The sequence below is a fragment of the Procambarus clarkii genome, chromosome 5, assembly GCF_040958095.1.
Source record: "Procambarus clarkii isolate CNS0578487 chromosome 5, FALCON_Pclarkii_2.0, whole genome shotgun sequence".
NCBI classification, from domain to species: Eukaryota; Metazoa; Arthropoda; class Malacostraca; order Decapoda; family Cambaridae; genus Procambarus; species Procambarus clarkii.
In genome coordinates, this window is record NC_091154.1 from 46,445,300 (window position 1) to 46,461,128 (window position 15,829).

General features: G+C 47.4%; 1 protein-coding gene across 1 annotated transcript in view; it reads left to right on the forward strand.

Moving 5' to 3' along the window:
- Positions 1 to 13,571, forward strand: part of LOC138350768 (galactoside alpha-(1,2)-fucosyltransferase 1-like) — a 250,140-nt gene extending 236,569 nt beyond the window's left edge. The window contains exon 6 of the mRNA XM_069302109.1: positions 12,024 to 13,571. Coding sequence (XP_069158210.1) covers positions 12,024 to 12,211 — 188 coding nt within the window. The 3' untranslated portion in view covers positions 12,212 to 13,571. The remainder of the gene's footprint in view (positions 1 to 12,023) is intronic.
- The last annotated feature ends 2,258 nt before the right edge of the window (positions 13,572 to 15,829 follow it).

Genomic DNA, 15,829 nt, shown 5'->3' on the forward strand with positions numbered 1-15,829 from the left:
TATGGTTGTGGTGAGTATTTTGGCGGTGGTGAGTGTTGTGGTGGTGGTGAGTATTTTGGCGGTGGTGAGTATTGTGGTGATGGTGGTGAGTGTTGTGGTGGTGGTGAGTGTTGTGGTGGTAATGAGTGTTGTGGTGGTGGTGAGTGTTTTGGTGGTGGTGAGTATTGTGGTGGTGGTGGTGAGTATTGTGGTGGTGGTGAGTGTTGTGGTGGTGGTGAGTGTTTTGGTGGTGGTGAGTATTGTGGTAGTGGTGGTGAGTATTGTGGTGGTGGTGGTGAGTATGTGGAGGTGGTGAGCATTGTGGTGGTGGTGAGTGTTGTGGTGGTGGTCAGTGTTTTGGTGGTGGTGAGTATTGTGGTGGTGGTGGTGAGTATTGTGGTGGTGGTGAGTGTTTTGATGGTGGTGAGTATTGTGATGGTGGTGGTGAGTATTGTTGTGGTGGTGGTGAGTTTTTGGTGGCGGTGAGTGTTGTGGTGGTGGAGCGTGTTTTGGTGGTGGTGAGTATTATGGTGGTGGTGGTGAGTATTGTGGTGGTGATGAGTGTTGTGGTGGTGAGTGTTTTTGTGATGGTGAGTATTGTGGTGGTGGTGGTGAGTATTGTGGTGGTGGTGGTGAGTATTGTAGTGGTGATGAGTGTTGTGGTTGTGGTGAGTATTGTGGTGGTGGTGAGTATTGTGATGGTGGTGGTGAGTATTGTGGTGGTGGTGGTGAGTTTTTGGTGGTGGTGAGTGTTGTGGTGGTGGTGAGTGTTTTGGTGGTGGTGAGTATTGTGGTGGTGGTGGTGAGTATTGTGGTGGTGGTGGTGAGTATTGTGGTGGTGATGAGTGTTGTGATGGAGAGTGTTTTGGTGATGGTGAGTATTGTGGTGGTGGTGGTGAGTATTGTGGTGGTGGTGGTGAGTATTGTGGTGGTGATGAGTGTTGTGGTTGTGGTGAGTATTGTGGTGGTGGTGAGCATTGTGGTGGTGGTGAGTGTTGTTGTGGTGGTGAGTATTGTGGTGGTGATGAGTATTGTGATGGTGATGAGTGTTGTGGTTGTAATGAGTGTTGTGGTGGTGGTGAGTATTGTGGTGGTGATGAGTATTGTGGCGGTGGTGAGTGTTGTGGTGGTGGTGAGTGTTGTGGTGGTGGTGAGTATTGTGGTGGTGGTGAGTGTTTTGGTGGTGATGAGTACTGTGGCGGTGGTGAGTGTTGTGGTGGTGGTGAGTGTTGTGGTGGTGGAGAGTGTTGTGGTGGTGGTGAGTATTGTTGTTTTGGTGAGTGTTGTGGTGGTGGTGAGTATTGTTGTGGTGGTGAGTGTTGTGGTGGTGGTGAGTATTGTGGTGGTGGTGAGTGTTGTGGTGGTGGTGAGTTGTAGTGGTGGTGTTGAGTGTTGTGGTGGTGATGAGTTGTGGTGGTGGTGGTGAGTGTGGTGGTGGTGGTGAGTAATGTTGTGGTGGTGAGTGTTGTGGTGGTGTTGAGTATTGTTGTGGTGGTGAGTGTTGTGGTGGTAGTGAGTATTGTGCTGGTGGTGAGTGTTGTGGTGGTGGTGAATGTTGTCGTCGTGGTGAGTGTTGTGGTCGTGGTGAGTGTTGTGGTGGTGGTGAGTGTTGTAGTGGTGGTGAGTTGTGGTGGTGGTGGTGAGTGTTGTGGTGGTGGTGAGTTGTGGTGGTGGTGGTGAGTGTTGTGGTGGTGGTGAGTATTGTTGTGGTGGTGAGTGTTGTGGTGGTGGTGAGTGTTGTGGTCGTGGTGAGTGTTGTGGTTGTGGTGAGTGTTGTGGTGGTGGTGAGTATTGTGGTGGTGATGAGAATTGTAGTGATGAGTGTTGTGGTGGTGGTGAGTGTTGTGGTGGTGGTGAGTTTTGTAGTGGTGGTGAGTATTGTGGTGGTGGTGAGTATTGTGGTGGTTGTGAGTGTTGTGGTGGTGGTGAGTATTTGTGGGACATTTGGGGCTTGACTCTATTTATTTAATTATTAAAGTAATGAAATCAATTACGAGGACCACCCGCTTTTATAGAAAAGAGGGAAACTAATAAAAAAGTGATCATTAGAAATTCCAGGAAGAACCAGTGTCTATGGCTAAATATTAGGAAGTATAATCACTTAAATAATTAATGGGCTGTATTGATAATTTACTTGAATCAAAGCCTCAAACACCTACATTGGGGGGTTATTGCTAGAACTTCATATACGTCTAGGAACTAGTGTAGTTCGTGCACCAGTTCATTGTGTAATAACCTAATCTTATGACCAATTAAAGAAATCAATAGAAAATTTATCACCAGTAAATATATAGATCATTAACATCATAAATTAATCATTCTAATAAACACGTATTATCTCCAGTGTACACAGTATTCCATTAAATGATAAAATAAAATAATGAGAATTTGATGAATTAAGGGAATACGAAAAGTCTTAGCTTGAAGACGTTTTCAAAGACATCAGTTACGAATCATCCTCGGGATCTCTGGAATTCCTCGTAGAACACTGGGAGATGAATAACACGGGTAAGGTAACAGCTCGTGGATTCCTCACACGCGAGCTGTAATTTAAGGGATATTACGTAGCAATGCACTAGGCTACTAAAATATGTATATTCATGGAAATGGAAAATAAATTAGTTAGAATACTAACCTGGGTTTTGTTGAGGTTGCTCAATGTAACGACAAGCTACCCCGACATATACAATCTCTAATGATGCATCAAAAGGGAGTTATATATATACTTAGCTAAGGGGTACAGATTAAGTTGAGGCTTGCCGAAACCGCGTCCCAAGCTCCACTCTGACAATGGCGAACACGTGGTTGATAGCTTGGCTTGAATGTCGACGCGTTTAGTTGGCCGGTCACGACAGATCACGTAGAACAAAATTAACTATTTTTTTGATGAGTATCAGGTTAAATCTTGCTGACAACTTCACGGTAACGTGTCCTAGATTCTGACACCAAAACTTGTTGCTCAATTCCGCAACATGTGACTTCACGCCGCACTCTGGCGTCTTGTCCTCCTCGAGCCACAAATCACAATGGCGTCTCCCTCTCCGCTCGCGTCTCGCATTCGCCACAGAAATTATTTATCATGAATAATATTATTTCGCGTAGTTGTGGCTAAAATGCTTTAATAAAGACTGGGTTGTAATTCTAGGGAGTTAAATATTATTACTTTCTCGTCTTATGGTAGTAAGCAAGAAATGGAGAAGATTTTAATTTTCTCCATGGCATTCACGCGTGACGTTAAATTTATTACTTGATAACAATTGAAACTAAAAACTCTCGGTTTGGAATTATTTGGGAGTTATGTTATCTGTAAATAATTGTCACACGGAATACTGATGATTTTAGAGAATCACATTCAATTCTCTAACACACTGGATATAAATGTGTTTAACTAGGTAGAATATGACGCAATACTGGAGCTTGGTTTCGTAAGAATTCCAGTATTATTATACAGATATGATTATTAGTTCATGTGAACCCTACTGTTAGTAAATTTTTAGTAACTACAGTAATCAGTATATTTTAACACTAGTTTATAATAATAATACAGTAATATTATATTAGTGTTGGAAATTTCCAACAGTATTTTGGTGGTGGTGAGTGTTGTGGTGGTGGTGAGTATTGTGGTGGTGGTGAGTGTTGCTCTCTCACTGTCTTCCCCATTCTACTGCTCTCTCCTACACTATCTCACCCATTCTATAACCAGCAAAGCTTCAGATGTCATTTGCATTTTCATTAGCCAATAAAACGGCTTAATCCATGTGCTGCTACAGCATAAGCAGCCTGGAGGCGAAAAATATTCGAATTATGCAAAAATTACTTTTAAATGTTATATAAATTCCGAACATATTGGCTTCAGCTTCATGAAAGGTTCATCAAAATATTTTCAGAAATTGATTTTAGAGGATTTTTATTATGAACGTTTTATTGATAAGGCGAACAGCTCCTATTAACTCGAACTGAGGGATAATGCGGTAATATAGAGATTACTGCAAGCATCTGTCCGACGCACTAAGAAGAAAAATAGTAGTAATAAGTGTTCACAAAGTGTTTATGCAGCTGAAGCTTTTATAGCATTGCTGAGTAATACATAATAACACAAATAACAATGAGTAAGTATGTTATAATGCTCTATTTTGTTATATAACATGTAAATAAATTGCCTAATGTTAATATTTATTACTTTCACCAATGTCTACAAAAAAAAATTAGGGGATTTTTTTCTTTTCTTATTCATTTTTTTTCTCCTTTGTTTATTATTTGATTTTGTTGTAACCTCTACATCCTGGAGAGTGCATACCCTTCCCTAATTGTGTGAAGAGGGAATGAAATTGGTCAACAAATGATTCAGTCACAACTCGCAGAACTTGGAACTTTGAAATGTTTTTGGCTGATTTTTTCATTGATTTCAAACTCTGTTTTCTTTGTCTCTTTGGGTTATTTTGATGATTAGGGACCAGATTAGGGTTTTTTCTCTTATATAAAGTATACCCTAAATATATCCTATAAATCTTTATAATTATTATAATTATCCTAATATTTTGTTTTTGAGGGGAGTTAGTTTTTCTTGACTTCATTTCAACACATATTGACCCACAACTACATATTGACCCACAACTTTCACATATTCGATTACGAATGCTAAACAATGTTTATTTAAAAATACAAGAAAATTAATCAATTTGAACTACCTTATTTATTGTCGATAACTTCAACTTCAATTTTCTCTAAAACGAGAGTTTCAACTATAATCAGCATAACAAAAATCCAGTTTCTGACCGATTCTCACCATATTTACCTATAGTGTGCACAGCTTTCTTTCCTACAATTCCTCTAAAATGGATTTTTCATAAACCTTAAACGTTTGGAGTTATAACTTTTTTTGTCTAAATTTTGCACCTATTTTCAAATGCCATATTGACGATTTTTTTTTACAGTAAACTATACTGAAAACCCAAATTTAAAGCTATGAAAATGAAAATCATATGCTATTCTGAGAGCGTAATAACACCAAATGGACAGTTGGTGATATTTTATGTTTTTCCGGCCGATTTCAAAATCTGAAGTTTTCAATATTCAATTTTACAATTTTTGTTTTTTTCAAGTTACGTTGGTGATCAGTTAGACAAAGTTGGAGCATTTGATAATAGATTATGCACAAAATATTTGAGTGTTGATCAAGTTTGAGAAACTGTGTGAGTATTGTATATATGTATAGTACATGTATATATGTATAGTACATGTATATATGTATAGCAATATGTATGTAGAGCAGTATACAATCCATACATATAGATTTCAATACATGTATGTATTGCGCCGTTTAAGGGTTAATATTTAACACAAATAAGGACATTCGCAATACAAATTCGTATTGTATGTAACTACTAAATGTGCATAATGAAATAAACAGTAGTTGTATAATTGGTGATAATATTAAAGCAATGTATAGCAATCTGTTTGATGATCTAATATTATCCATGACACAAGCGACCTGGGCTTTTATTAATTAAAGTTGGTTGTTTACTATCATCATTGGATGTTACGCGTTGTGCTAAATGCTTCTGGGATTATATTTGATCATATGCTACAATTCGTCAGGAAAAAGATTTATATATGCAATTCAATAGCATTCAATTAAAATGTTATCGTAAAGTTTTCCCCAACAATATTATTCAAATATTACTTTGTTAATAATGTAAAAACAAATGTGATAATTCTTGAAGCATCTTGGCTCCTCGAAAAGCAGTTTTGCCAAGTTGTTCACACACCCCAACCTATGGAAGAGACTTTTGACCACGACGGTACTGATACCAACCTCTTATCTCATTTATATGAATAACTGATCCGTAACGTTTATTAGAGTAGTAATTAGTGTATTATATATATTTAGATATAATAAAGATAGTAGTGTGCTTATTTACCTATTATTGTTGTTTTGTGAGAGTATATTTACATGTCTTGCTGGTAGCATTTTATTCATGTTGGGATATGTGCGGAAGCGCGAGCAAGGAGTCAGGTGGAACTTGTAGGTCCAGCTGGGCTGGGACCGGCTGTTGTGGGGTTAATATTACCAACCTTGTCGTGGAGTGAGAGAGAGGAAGAGTATGTGTGTTGCTCTTCCTTGCTTCCCCCCCCCCCCCCCTAACTGTGTTTGTGGAAGGTTGAGTCGTTAGTGTAAGTGTATGGATGATTTGGCGTCTTGCCAAATAGTTGTTGCTTGCTGTATATTCATTAGTATTAGTGATTTATGAGTTACTGAGGGGAATAGTGTGAGTCATTCTTCACATATGTCGTCCATGTGGTATGGTGCCAAGTTTATGTTTGTTAGTTACTATACTTTTGTGTATGTAAGTATTTCAGTTATAGGCTTACCTTATGGAAGCTGTGTTACCTTAACCTTTCGTCTGTGAGGGTAAATTAAGTTAGTAGTCTTATGTATCTATCATGCTACATTCTGTCTTGTGTAGATGTGGCAGCAGTGAGCGTTAGGCCAGGCCTACCATCTCCTCCTTGTCTGGAGGCCTAGTGTTAGATACTGTGTAATTAGTTTGTACTGCTTCATTTACTTCTATGTTGCTCCAGTAATAATCAACTGATTATGCTTTACCGTGTCTAAGTAAATGAAGGTTAGCCTTGCACAGCTAGCTTAGCAAAGGAATTATTTAGGCTTAAGGCGTTCGAGCACTTTTGTCCGAACGCAGGCTGCAGGCAGGCCGCAGCGCGGGTGTTTGGAGTCAGTCTGTACTCGGGAGCTGTAGATGGGAGACGTGGTCTAGTGACTCAGGGCATGGCCCGTTAAGTTAAGTAGGATTATGGTCTGTTCATTTGTATAACATTTAGTGGAGTTCAGCCAATCATTTTAGTATTTCCCAGTTGAATGGGAATTCCTTTAATTGTGTTTTACTTATATAACCAAGTGCATGAGTCTCTGTCTCCCTTCTGGTGCAGGTCACGTGGTGTTGTCTTAGTACATGAGTGTGTTTGAGTTTGTCCTTTTTATAATATGTAGCCTGGCTGAATTATACTGGAGAAATTTAGTCCTGAGTTCTTTTTACCCTGTTTCATGCCTCAGTATCGAGTTGGGGGATTTTCATGGGAGGGGGGGGGGGAGTAAAGTTTCTCCAGCCTTAATTGAACCAGGTTGTAACGTACCTCCGGGGACTCCTGGTTCAACCTTGACGACGGGTGGACGTCTGGACACTTCCGCCTGAGAGCTGCCGGATCATAGTCTGTTTTGCTACTTTGGATTATGTTACTGCCGTTTGGCATCCCTGTTCAGTGGCCTGCTTTGCCTGGCGCACATATCGCCTTGGGTCACAAAATTGTTGATATATTTCGAACGTTTTCTGGCTTGTACTCCAGGCGGGGTGACGGTGTCTGGCGCCGGCTTGACCGAGAGGTGCCGGGATTTGGTGGGTCTTGGGCTCCTGGTGTGCCCTCAGCCGTGGTGGGCTCCTAGTGTGCCCTCAGCCGTGGTGGGCTCCTGGTGTGCCCTCAGCCGTGGTGGGCTCCTAGTGTGCCCTCAGCCATGGTGGGCTCCTGGTGTGCCCTCAGCCGTGGTGGGCTCCTGGTGTGCCCTCAGCCGTGGTGTGCTCCTGGTGTGCCCTCAGCCATGGTGGGCTCCTGGTGTGCCCTCAGCCGTGGTGGGCTCCTAGTGTGCCCTCAGCCATGGTGGGCTCCTGGTGTGCCCTCAGCCGTGGTGGGCTCCTGGTGTGCCCTCAGCCGTGGTGTGCTCCTGGTGTGCCCTCAGCCATGGTGGGCTCCTGGTGTGCCCTCAGCCGTGGTGGGCTCCTGGTGTGCCCTCAGCCATGGTAGACTCCTGGTGTGCCCTCAGCCTGGTGGGCTCCTGGTGTGCCCTCAGCCGTGGTGGGCTCCTGGTGTGCCCTCAGCCGTGGTGGGCTCCTGGTGTGCCCTCGACCGTGGTGGGCTCCTGGTGTGCCCTCAGCCGTGGTGGGCTCCTGGTGTGCCCTCAGCCGTGGTGGGCTCCTGGTGTGCCCTCAGCCGTGGTGGGCTCCTGGTGTGCCCTCAGCCATGGTAGACTCCTGGTGTGCCCTCAGCCTGGTGGGCTCCTGGTGTGCCCTCAGCCGTGGTGGGCTCCTGGTGTGCCCTCAGCCGTGGTGGGCTCCTGGTGTGCCCTCAGCCGTGGTGGGCTCCTGGTGTGCCCTCAGCCATGGTAGACTCCTGGTGTGCCCTCAGCCGTGGTGGGTTCCTGGTGTGCCCTCAGCCGTGGTGGGCTCCTGGTATGCCCTCAGCCATGGTAGACTCCTGGTGTGCCCTCAGCCTGGTGGGCTCCTGGTGTGCCCTCAGCCGTGGTGGGCTCCTGGTGTGCCCTCAGCCGTGGTGGGCTCCTGGTGTGCCCTCGGCCGTGGTGGGCTCCTGGTGTGCCCTCAGCCATGGTGGGCTCCTGGTGTGCCCTCAGCCGTGGTGGGCTCCTGGTGTGCCCTCAGCCATGGTGGGCTCCTGGTGTGCCCTCAGCCTGGTGGGCTCCTGGTGTGCCCACAGCCGTGGTGGGCTCCTGGTGTGCCCTCGGCCGTGGTGGGCTCCTGGTGTGCCCTCAGCCATGGTGGGCTCCTGGTGTGCCCTCAGCCATGGTAGACTCCTAGTGTGCCCTCAGCAGTGGTGGGCTCCTGGTGTGCCCTCAGCCTGGTGGGCTCCTGGTGTGCCCTCAGCCTGGTGGGCTCCTGGTGTGCCCTCAGCCTGGTGGGCTCCTGGTGTGCCCTCAGCCGTGGTGGGCTCCTGGTGTGCCCTCAGCCTGGTGGGCTCCTGGTGTGCACTCAGCCTGGTGGGCTCCTGGTGTGCCCTCAGCCGTGGTGGGCTCCTGGTGTGCCCTTAGCCGTGGTGGGCTCCTGGTGTGCCCTCAGCCTGGTGGGCTCCTGGTGTGCCCTCAGCCTGGTGGGCTCCTGGTGTGCCCTCAGCCTGGTGGGCTCCTGGTGTGCCCTCAGCCGTGGTGGGCTCCTGGTGTGCCCTTAGCCGTGGTGGGCTCCTGGTGTGCCCTCAGCCTGGTGGGCTCCTGGTGTGCCCTCAGCCTGGTGGGCTCCTGGTGTGCCCTCAGCCTGGTGGGCTCCTGGTGTGCCCTCAGCCTGGTGGGCTCCTGGTGTGCCCTCAGCCGTGGTGGGCTCCTGGTGTGCCCTCAGCCTAGTGGGCTCCTGGTGTGCCCTCAGCCTGGTGGGCTCCTGGTGTGCCCTCAGCCGTGGTGGGCTCCTGGTGTGCCCTCAGCCGTGGTGGGCTCCTGGTGTGCCCTCAGCCTGGTGGGCTCCTGGTGTGCCCTCAGCCGTGGTGGGCTCCTGGTGTGCCCTTAGCCGTGGTGGGCTCCTGGTGTGCCCTCAGCCTGGTGGGCTCCTGGTGTGCCCTCAGCCTGGTGGGCTCCTGGTGTGCCCTCAGCCGTGGTGGGCTCCTGGTGTGCCCTCAGCCGTGGTGGGCTCCTGGTGTGCCCTCAGCCATGGTGGGCTCCTGGTGTGCCCTCAGCCGTGGTGGGCTCCTGGTGTGCCCTCAGCCTGGTGGGCTCCTGGTGTGCCCTCAGCCTGGTGGGCTCCTGGTGTGCCCTCAGCCGTGGTGGGCTCCTGGTGTGCCCTCAGCCATGGTGGGCTCCTGGTGTGCCCTCAGCCGTGGTGGGCTCCTGGTGTGCCCTCAGCCGTGGTGGGCTCCTGGTGTGCCCTCAGCCTGGTGGGCTCCTGGTGTGCCCTCAGCCGTGGTGGGCTCCTGGTGTGCCCTCAGCCATGGTGGGCTCCTGGTGTGCCCTCAGCCATGGTGGGCTCCTGGTGTGCCCTCAGCCGTGGTGGGCTCCTGGTGTGCCCTCAGCCGTGGTGGGCTCCTGGTGTGCCCTCAGCCGTGGTGGGCTCCTGGTGTGCCCTCAGCCGTGGTGGGCTCCTGGTGTGCCCTCAGCCATGGTGGGCTCCTGGTGTGCCCTCAGCCGTGGTGGGCTCCTGGTGTGCCCTCAGCCGTGGTGGGCTCCTGGTGTGCCCTCAGCCATGGTGGGCTCCTGGTGTGCCCTCAGCCATGGTGGGCTCCTGGTGTGCCCTCAGCCGTGGTGGGCTCCTGGTGTGCCCTCAGCCGTGGTGGGCTCCTGGTGTGCCCTCAGCCGTGGTGGGCTCCTGGTGTGCCCTCAGCCGTGGTGGGCTCCTGGTGTGCCCTCAGCCGTGGTGGGCTCCTGGTGTGCCCTCAGCCATGGTGGGCTCCTGGTGTGCCCTCAGCAGTGGTGGGCTCCTGGTGTGCCCTCAGCAGTGGTGGGCGGCCGGCTTCAGCTCTGCCGGGAGGCACTGTATGACTTATTGCGTTTTAGTTGGGGCCAGAGTTTTTTTTTTTTTTTTTTGCTACCCGTGTTCTCTGTGTGGGGCGGGGCCGGTACGTCACCCTGAGGGACTCCTGGGGCTCCCCGTGTTCTCTGTGTGGGGCGGGGCCGGTACGTCACCCTGAGGGACTCCTGGGGCTCCCCGTGTTCTCTGTGTGGGGCGGGGCCGGTACGTCACCCTGAGGGACTCCTGAGGCTCCCCGTGTTCTCTGTGTGGGGCGGGGCCGGTACGTCACCCTGAGGGACTCCTGTGGTTCCCCGTGTTCTCTGTGTGGGGCGGGGCCGGTACGTCACCCTGAGGGACTCCTGGGGCTCCCCGTGTTCTCTGTGTGGGGCGGGGCCGGTACGTCACCCTGAGGGACTCCTGGGGCTCCCCGTGTTCTCTGTGTGGGGCGGGGCCGGTACGTCACCCTGAGGGACTCCTGGGGCTCCCCGTGTTCTCTGTGTGGGGCGGGGCCGGTACGTCACCCTGAGGGACTCCTGGGGCTCCCAGTGTTCTCTGTGTGGGGCGGGGCCGGTACGTCACCCTGAGGGACTCCTGGGGCTCCCCGTGTTCTCTGTGTGGGGCGGGGCCGGTACGTCACCCTGAGGGACTCCTGGGGCTCCCCGTGTTCTCTGTGTGGGGCGGGGCCGGTACGTCACCCTGAGGGACTCCTGGGGCTCCCCGTGTTCTCTGTGTGGGGCGGGGCCGGTACGTCACCCTGAGGGACTCCTGGGGTTCCCCGTGTTCTCTGTGTGGGGCCGGGCCGGTACGTCACCCTGAGGGACTCCTGGGGTTCCCCGTGTTCTCTGTGTGGGGCGGGGCCGGTACGTCACCCTGAGGGACTCCTGGGGTTCCCCAGTGTTGTCTGTGTGGGGCGGGGCCGGTACGTCACCCTGAGGGACTCCTGGGGTTCCCCAATCATCCGCCCATCTGTGTGTTTGCTGCAACACATCCTCCGAATTGACAGTACGTTTTAATACTACACGTAATAGGTACATTTCCTGACTGTCATGCATAGTACATAATTGCACTTATAGGGCTGTTACATTTACCTCCCCATTTATTCGCCTCGTTTTTTGTTAAGGCATTCAGAATTTTAGGATGAATTTTTCAAGTTCAATTAACTGTACACGAGTTTTAAATATCAGGAATTTCTTTTTCAGTTTTATTAAACAATAGAGATTTTATACAAAATTTGAAAATATCTTGAGTTACTTTACAATTTATTGAAATATTTTAGTTTTTTTTATTAGTTTTATAAAACTGTAATATCAAGATAGCTATAGGTTAAGTACTAATTGTAATTAGGAAGCAATAAAATACTTGTCTTCATACACTAAGAAGGTTAGGTTAGGTCGTGGTTTTCTATTCACCTTTTCAGGTAAACTCAAATATTCACAATATATTTGACAGTACGGTTTAATACTAAGTGAAAATAAGTACAATTCCTGACTGCTAGGAATAGCACATAATTACACTTACTTGTGCTGTTATATTTACCTCCCCCATATTCGGAGGATGCCAGGCATATTAGTTTCCGCTAATAAGCGACATTCATTTTGCCATTAGGCTTCATGATTAACCCTTCACGCGTAAGCCGGGGCGCATTGGATCCCATGATCGTCGTCGCACTTAGTCAACAACAACAACATGAAAGAGCCTTATGACCGCGACAGTACCTCCGGTGAAGACCATTCGCCATGTAACTTAAGCCATCACCTATAACCATCTAAGGGTTAATGATCAGTTAAGTGACTCCTGTGTAATTTACAGGAGGGCGGGACCCTGTGGTGGACCTGGCGGTGCTGGCCCTGGGCGACCATCACATCATTACTGACGGAACCTTTGGCTTCAGCGGCGCCTTCCTCGGGAAAGGCATCATCGTCTACCCTGAACCCACTGGCTGGCCTGTTTACCCCTGCTTCAAAACACCCTTACTTCACCCCATCAGCAGGACTTAGCCTCCACCATTAACTGCATTAACTGCCTGGTGTCACAGCAATATCTAAGTCACTTTAGACATTAAAATGATATACATGCAGGTCCCAGAGTCAGAAAGCAAAGCCTATTATACCGAATATCTTTTAGTTTAAAGCAGTGAAACTGTTCATTCCTTGTATTTATTTGATTTGATGAAAATTATCTATGACCACTGGCCACCGGGTGCTGTCGGGTGTTGGTTAAATAGTCTCACGACTAACAATACTTTCATTCAGTCAGTTGTGGCTCATTGGTTATTGTATTAACCATGCTAGATGTTTGGATTGCCTGGCTGTCTGAGGTTCGAACCCTTCCTTGTATTTATCATAATTTCATATAAAAATTTTAAGTTAAATTATTCAACTTCATCATTTAGCAATGTCCACTTAATCACAAGACTTATGCTGAAGTTTTTTCTTATATCTCTGTGCGTCTTCTAAGTCTAAATTTAGTGGTTATTCCAAAACGTTTTCTAATACCAATTGAAAATTAATATATCATAAACTTTTATAATAATTTTTCTTCTGTACCAGAGTCTGACCACCTCTCCTTCTGGTCTAATAGCATCACATAAGACTTTCCATCACCTTTATAAGCTGCCTTTAGATTTGGTAATATTTATCATATAGATTATATAATAATAATAATAATTATTATTATTATTATTATTATTATTATTATTATTATTATTATTATTATTATTATTATTATTATTATTATTATTATTATTATTATTATTATCTATTTATTCGAAAGTGCATACATGTGGACGTGAGAATTATTGTCATATTATTGTGCCTGTGTGGACTTGGACTTGTCCGTTGAGATGAGATTTCTGACTTTGTCACTTTCCCAGCCATTGTAACTCTAACGTTTGAAGACAAGTACTTGACTTTGCCATGTGTCAGGTCAGTGTGAACAATAACTTCCATAGAAACTTAATGACTTTGTCGTATTTCCAGTCACTGCGGACTCTGCCTAATTTAGGGAAGAGCTTAAACTTTGTCATGTCAGTCCAATTGAAATTTAGTTTTTCTAAAAGCAAGTGAGAGGTCACTGACCTGTGATGATGAACATGCTTAGATTTTATTATTTAGACGTCACTCTGGTTATGTAACGTCACTCACTACCCACCATGTTCACAATGTTCAGCCAGTCTTGAGTTGACTAGTGTACCAATGTTGTTGGTGATTCTGGCCTAGTTACATCTAGCTAGTATAACTTGTGCTTTGTGTTGATTCACTTTATTGTTACTTATTGTGAGTATGCATAGAGTGATTTGTGTATATAAGAAGCGGGGTCAATGTGGCTAAGTTCTCCCCAGTAAATTGGTGGATTTTACTTAGACTTTCACTTTACCCTAGACCTATTTACCCTGAAATATATAAGGCCAGGTGGCTCGTTGATTATTGAAGGAAAACTCTAGTGCACTGCCTTACTGTGGATTCGTGACACGACAGTCCCTAACTTGTATACCATGCAAGGTTATATAGAAGATTGTGGGAAAAACTAGTATCACATCTGGAGACCAGGGACTTCGCGATACACCACCAACATGGGTTCAGGGATGGTAAATCTTGCCTCACAGGTTTGATAGAATTCTACGACCAGGTGATAAAGATCAAGCCAGAAAGGAAGGGAGGACCGACTGCATTTTCTTGGACTGTTAGAAAGCCTCTGATGCAGTACCCCATAAAAGGCTGGTGCATAAGTTGGAGAAATAGGCAAGAGGAACTGGTAGGGTGCTCTAGTTGATAAAGGAGCACTTCCTAGGCAACAGGAAGCCGAGAGTTACTGTGAGGAGAATGACTTCAGAATGGCGTGTTGTTACTAGCGGATTCTCACAAGGTTTTGTACCCGAAACTATCCTGTGTCTAATATATGTGAATGATCTTCCAGAGGGTATAGACTCATTCTTCTCAATGTTTGCTGATGATGCCAAAATTATGAGGATTCTCATTGGACTTTACAGCTAACTTTGACCTCCTGATGATGTAGGTCTCCAAAGAGGCAGCTAAGTACGTGGACACCAAACATGTTATAAAAAACTTCAGCCTTCCCAACTTTCTATTCATCCAAGCCACCAGTTCTAACAACACAAGCTTTGTTTTTGCCACCGTGGATCAGTGCTTGGTGCTTGACGCTTATTTCCTAGCCCATTAAACCCTCCAACTCAACAATCCCAAGACGTCATAACCAGGGGCAAACAGTCCACTGTACAGAAGATGCAACACAACAACTCGTCTGCAACCATGCAAAACAGAAACTATGTTGTTGTTGTTGTTTATTTAGGGACAACTACGATCGAGGGATCGGATGCGCCTCATTGTACCCGTGATGGGTTAATCGCGAAGCCCGGAAAGGTGAAACGAAAAGCCCAATCACGAAACGAGTGACCCCAATCACTGGAAATTAATTTGCCTCGCGGCAAAGAAACTCAGCCAGGCAGATGATTGGGGAGCCCCAGAAGCTAACTGATCACAAAGCTAACTCCCAAGACCAACTGGAGCAGCAACAGTTACGTGACTCAGTGGTGGTGTTGACGTCATCACTTCCTGATGAATCTGAAGGTGAAAACTTTACTGACATTGTGATCGGTAAGCTTCAGGAGAAGCTGGGTGTCTCCCTCCAACGTAATGACATCTCAGCAGTTTGTAGAATAGATGGGACAAATAGCGAGGGCTCAAACAACAAACGAATCTGAGTTAAACTAAATAATTATTGGAAAATAAGGGAGATTCTCAGATCAGCTGTGTCTCACATCTGGGGTCTGATGAGCTGTGTCTCAGAGATCTGGGGTCTGATGAACTGTGTCTCAGAGATCTGGGTCTGATGAGCTGTGTCTCAGAGATCTGGGGTCTGATGAACTGTGTCTCAGAGATCTGGGGTCTGATGAACTGTGTCTCAGAGATCTGGGGTCTGATGAACTGTGTCTCAGAGATCTGGGTCTGATGAGCTGTGTCTCAGAGATCTGGGGTCTGATCAGCTGTGTCTCAGAGGTCTGGGGTCTGATCAGCTGTGTCTCAGAGGTCTGGGGTCTGATCAGCTGTGTCTCAGAGGTCTGGGGTCTGATCAGCTGTGTCTCAGAGGTCTGGGGTCTGATGAGCTGTGTCTCAGAGGTCTGGGGTCTGATCAGCTGTGTCTCAGAGATCTGGGGTCTGATGAGCTGTGTCTCAGAGGTCTGGGGTCTGATGAGCTGTGTCTCAGAGATCTGGGGTCTGATCAGCTGTGTCTCAGAGATCTGGGGTCTGATGAACTGTGTCTCAGAGATCTGGGTCTGATGAGCTGTGTCTCAGAGATCTGGGGTCTGATCAGCTGTGTCTCAGAGGTCTGGGGTCTGATCAGCTGTGTCTCAGAGGTCTGGGGTCTGATCAGCTGTGTCTCAGAGGTCTGGGGTCTGATCAGCTGTGTCTCAGAGGTCTGGGGTCTGATCAGCTGTGTCTCAGAGGTCTGGGGTCTGATCAGCTGTGTCTCAGAGGTCTGGGGTCTGATCAGCTGTGTCTCAGAGATCTGGGGTCTGATCAGCTGTGTCTCAGAGGTCTGGGGTCTGATCAGCTGTGTCTCAGAGGTCTGGGGTCTGATCAGCTGTGTCTCAGAGG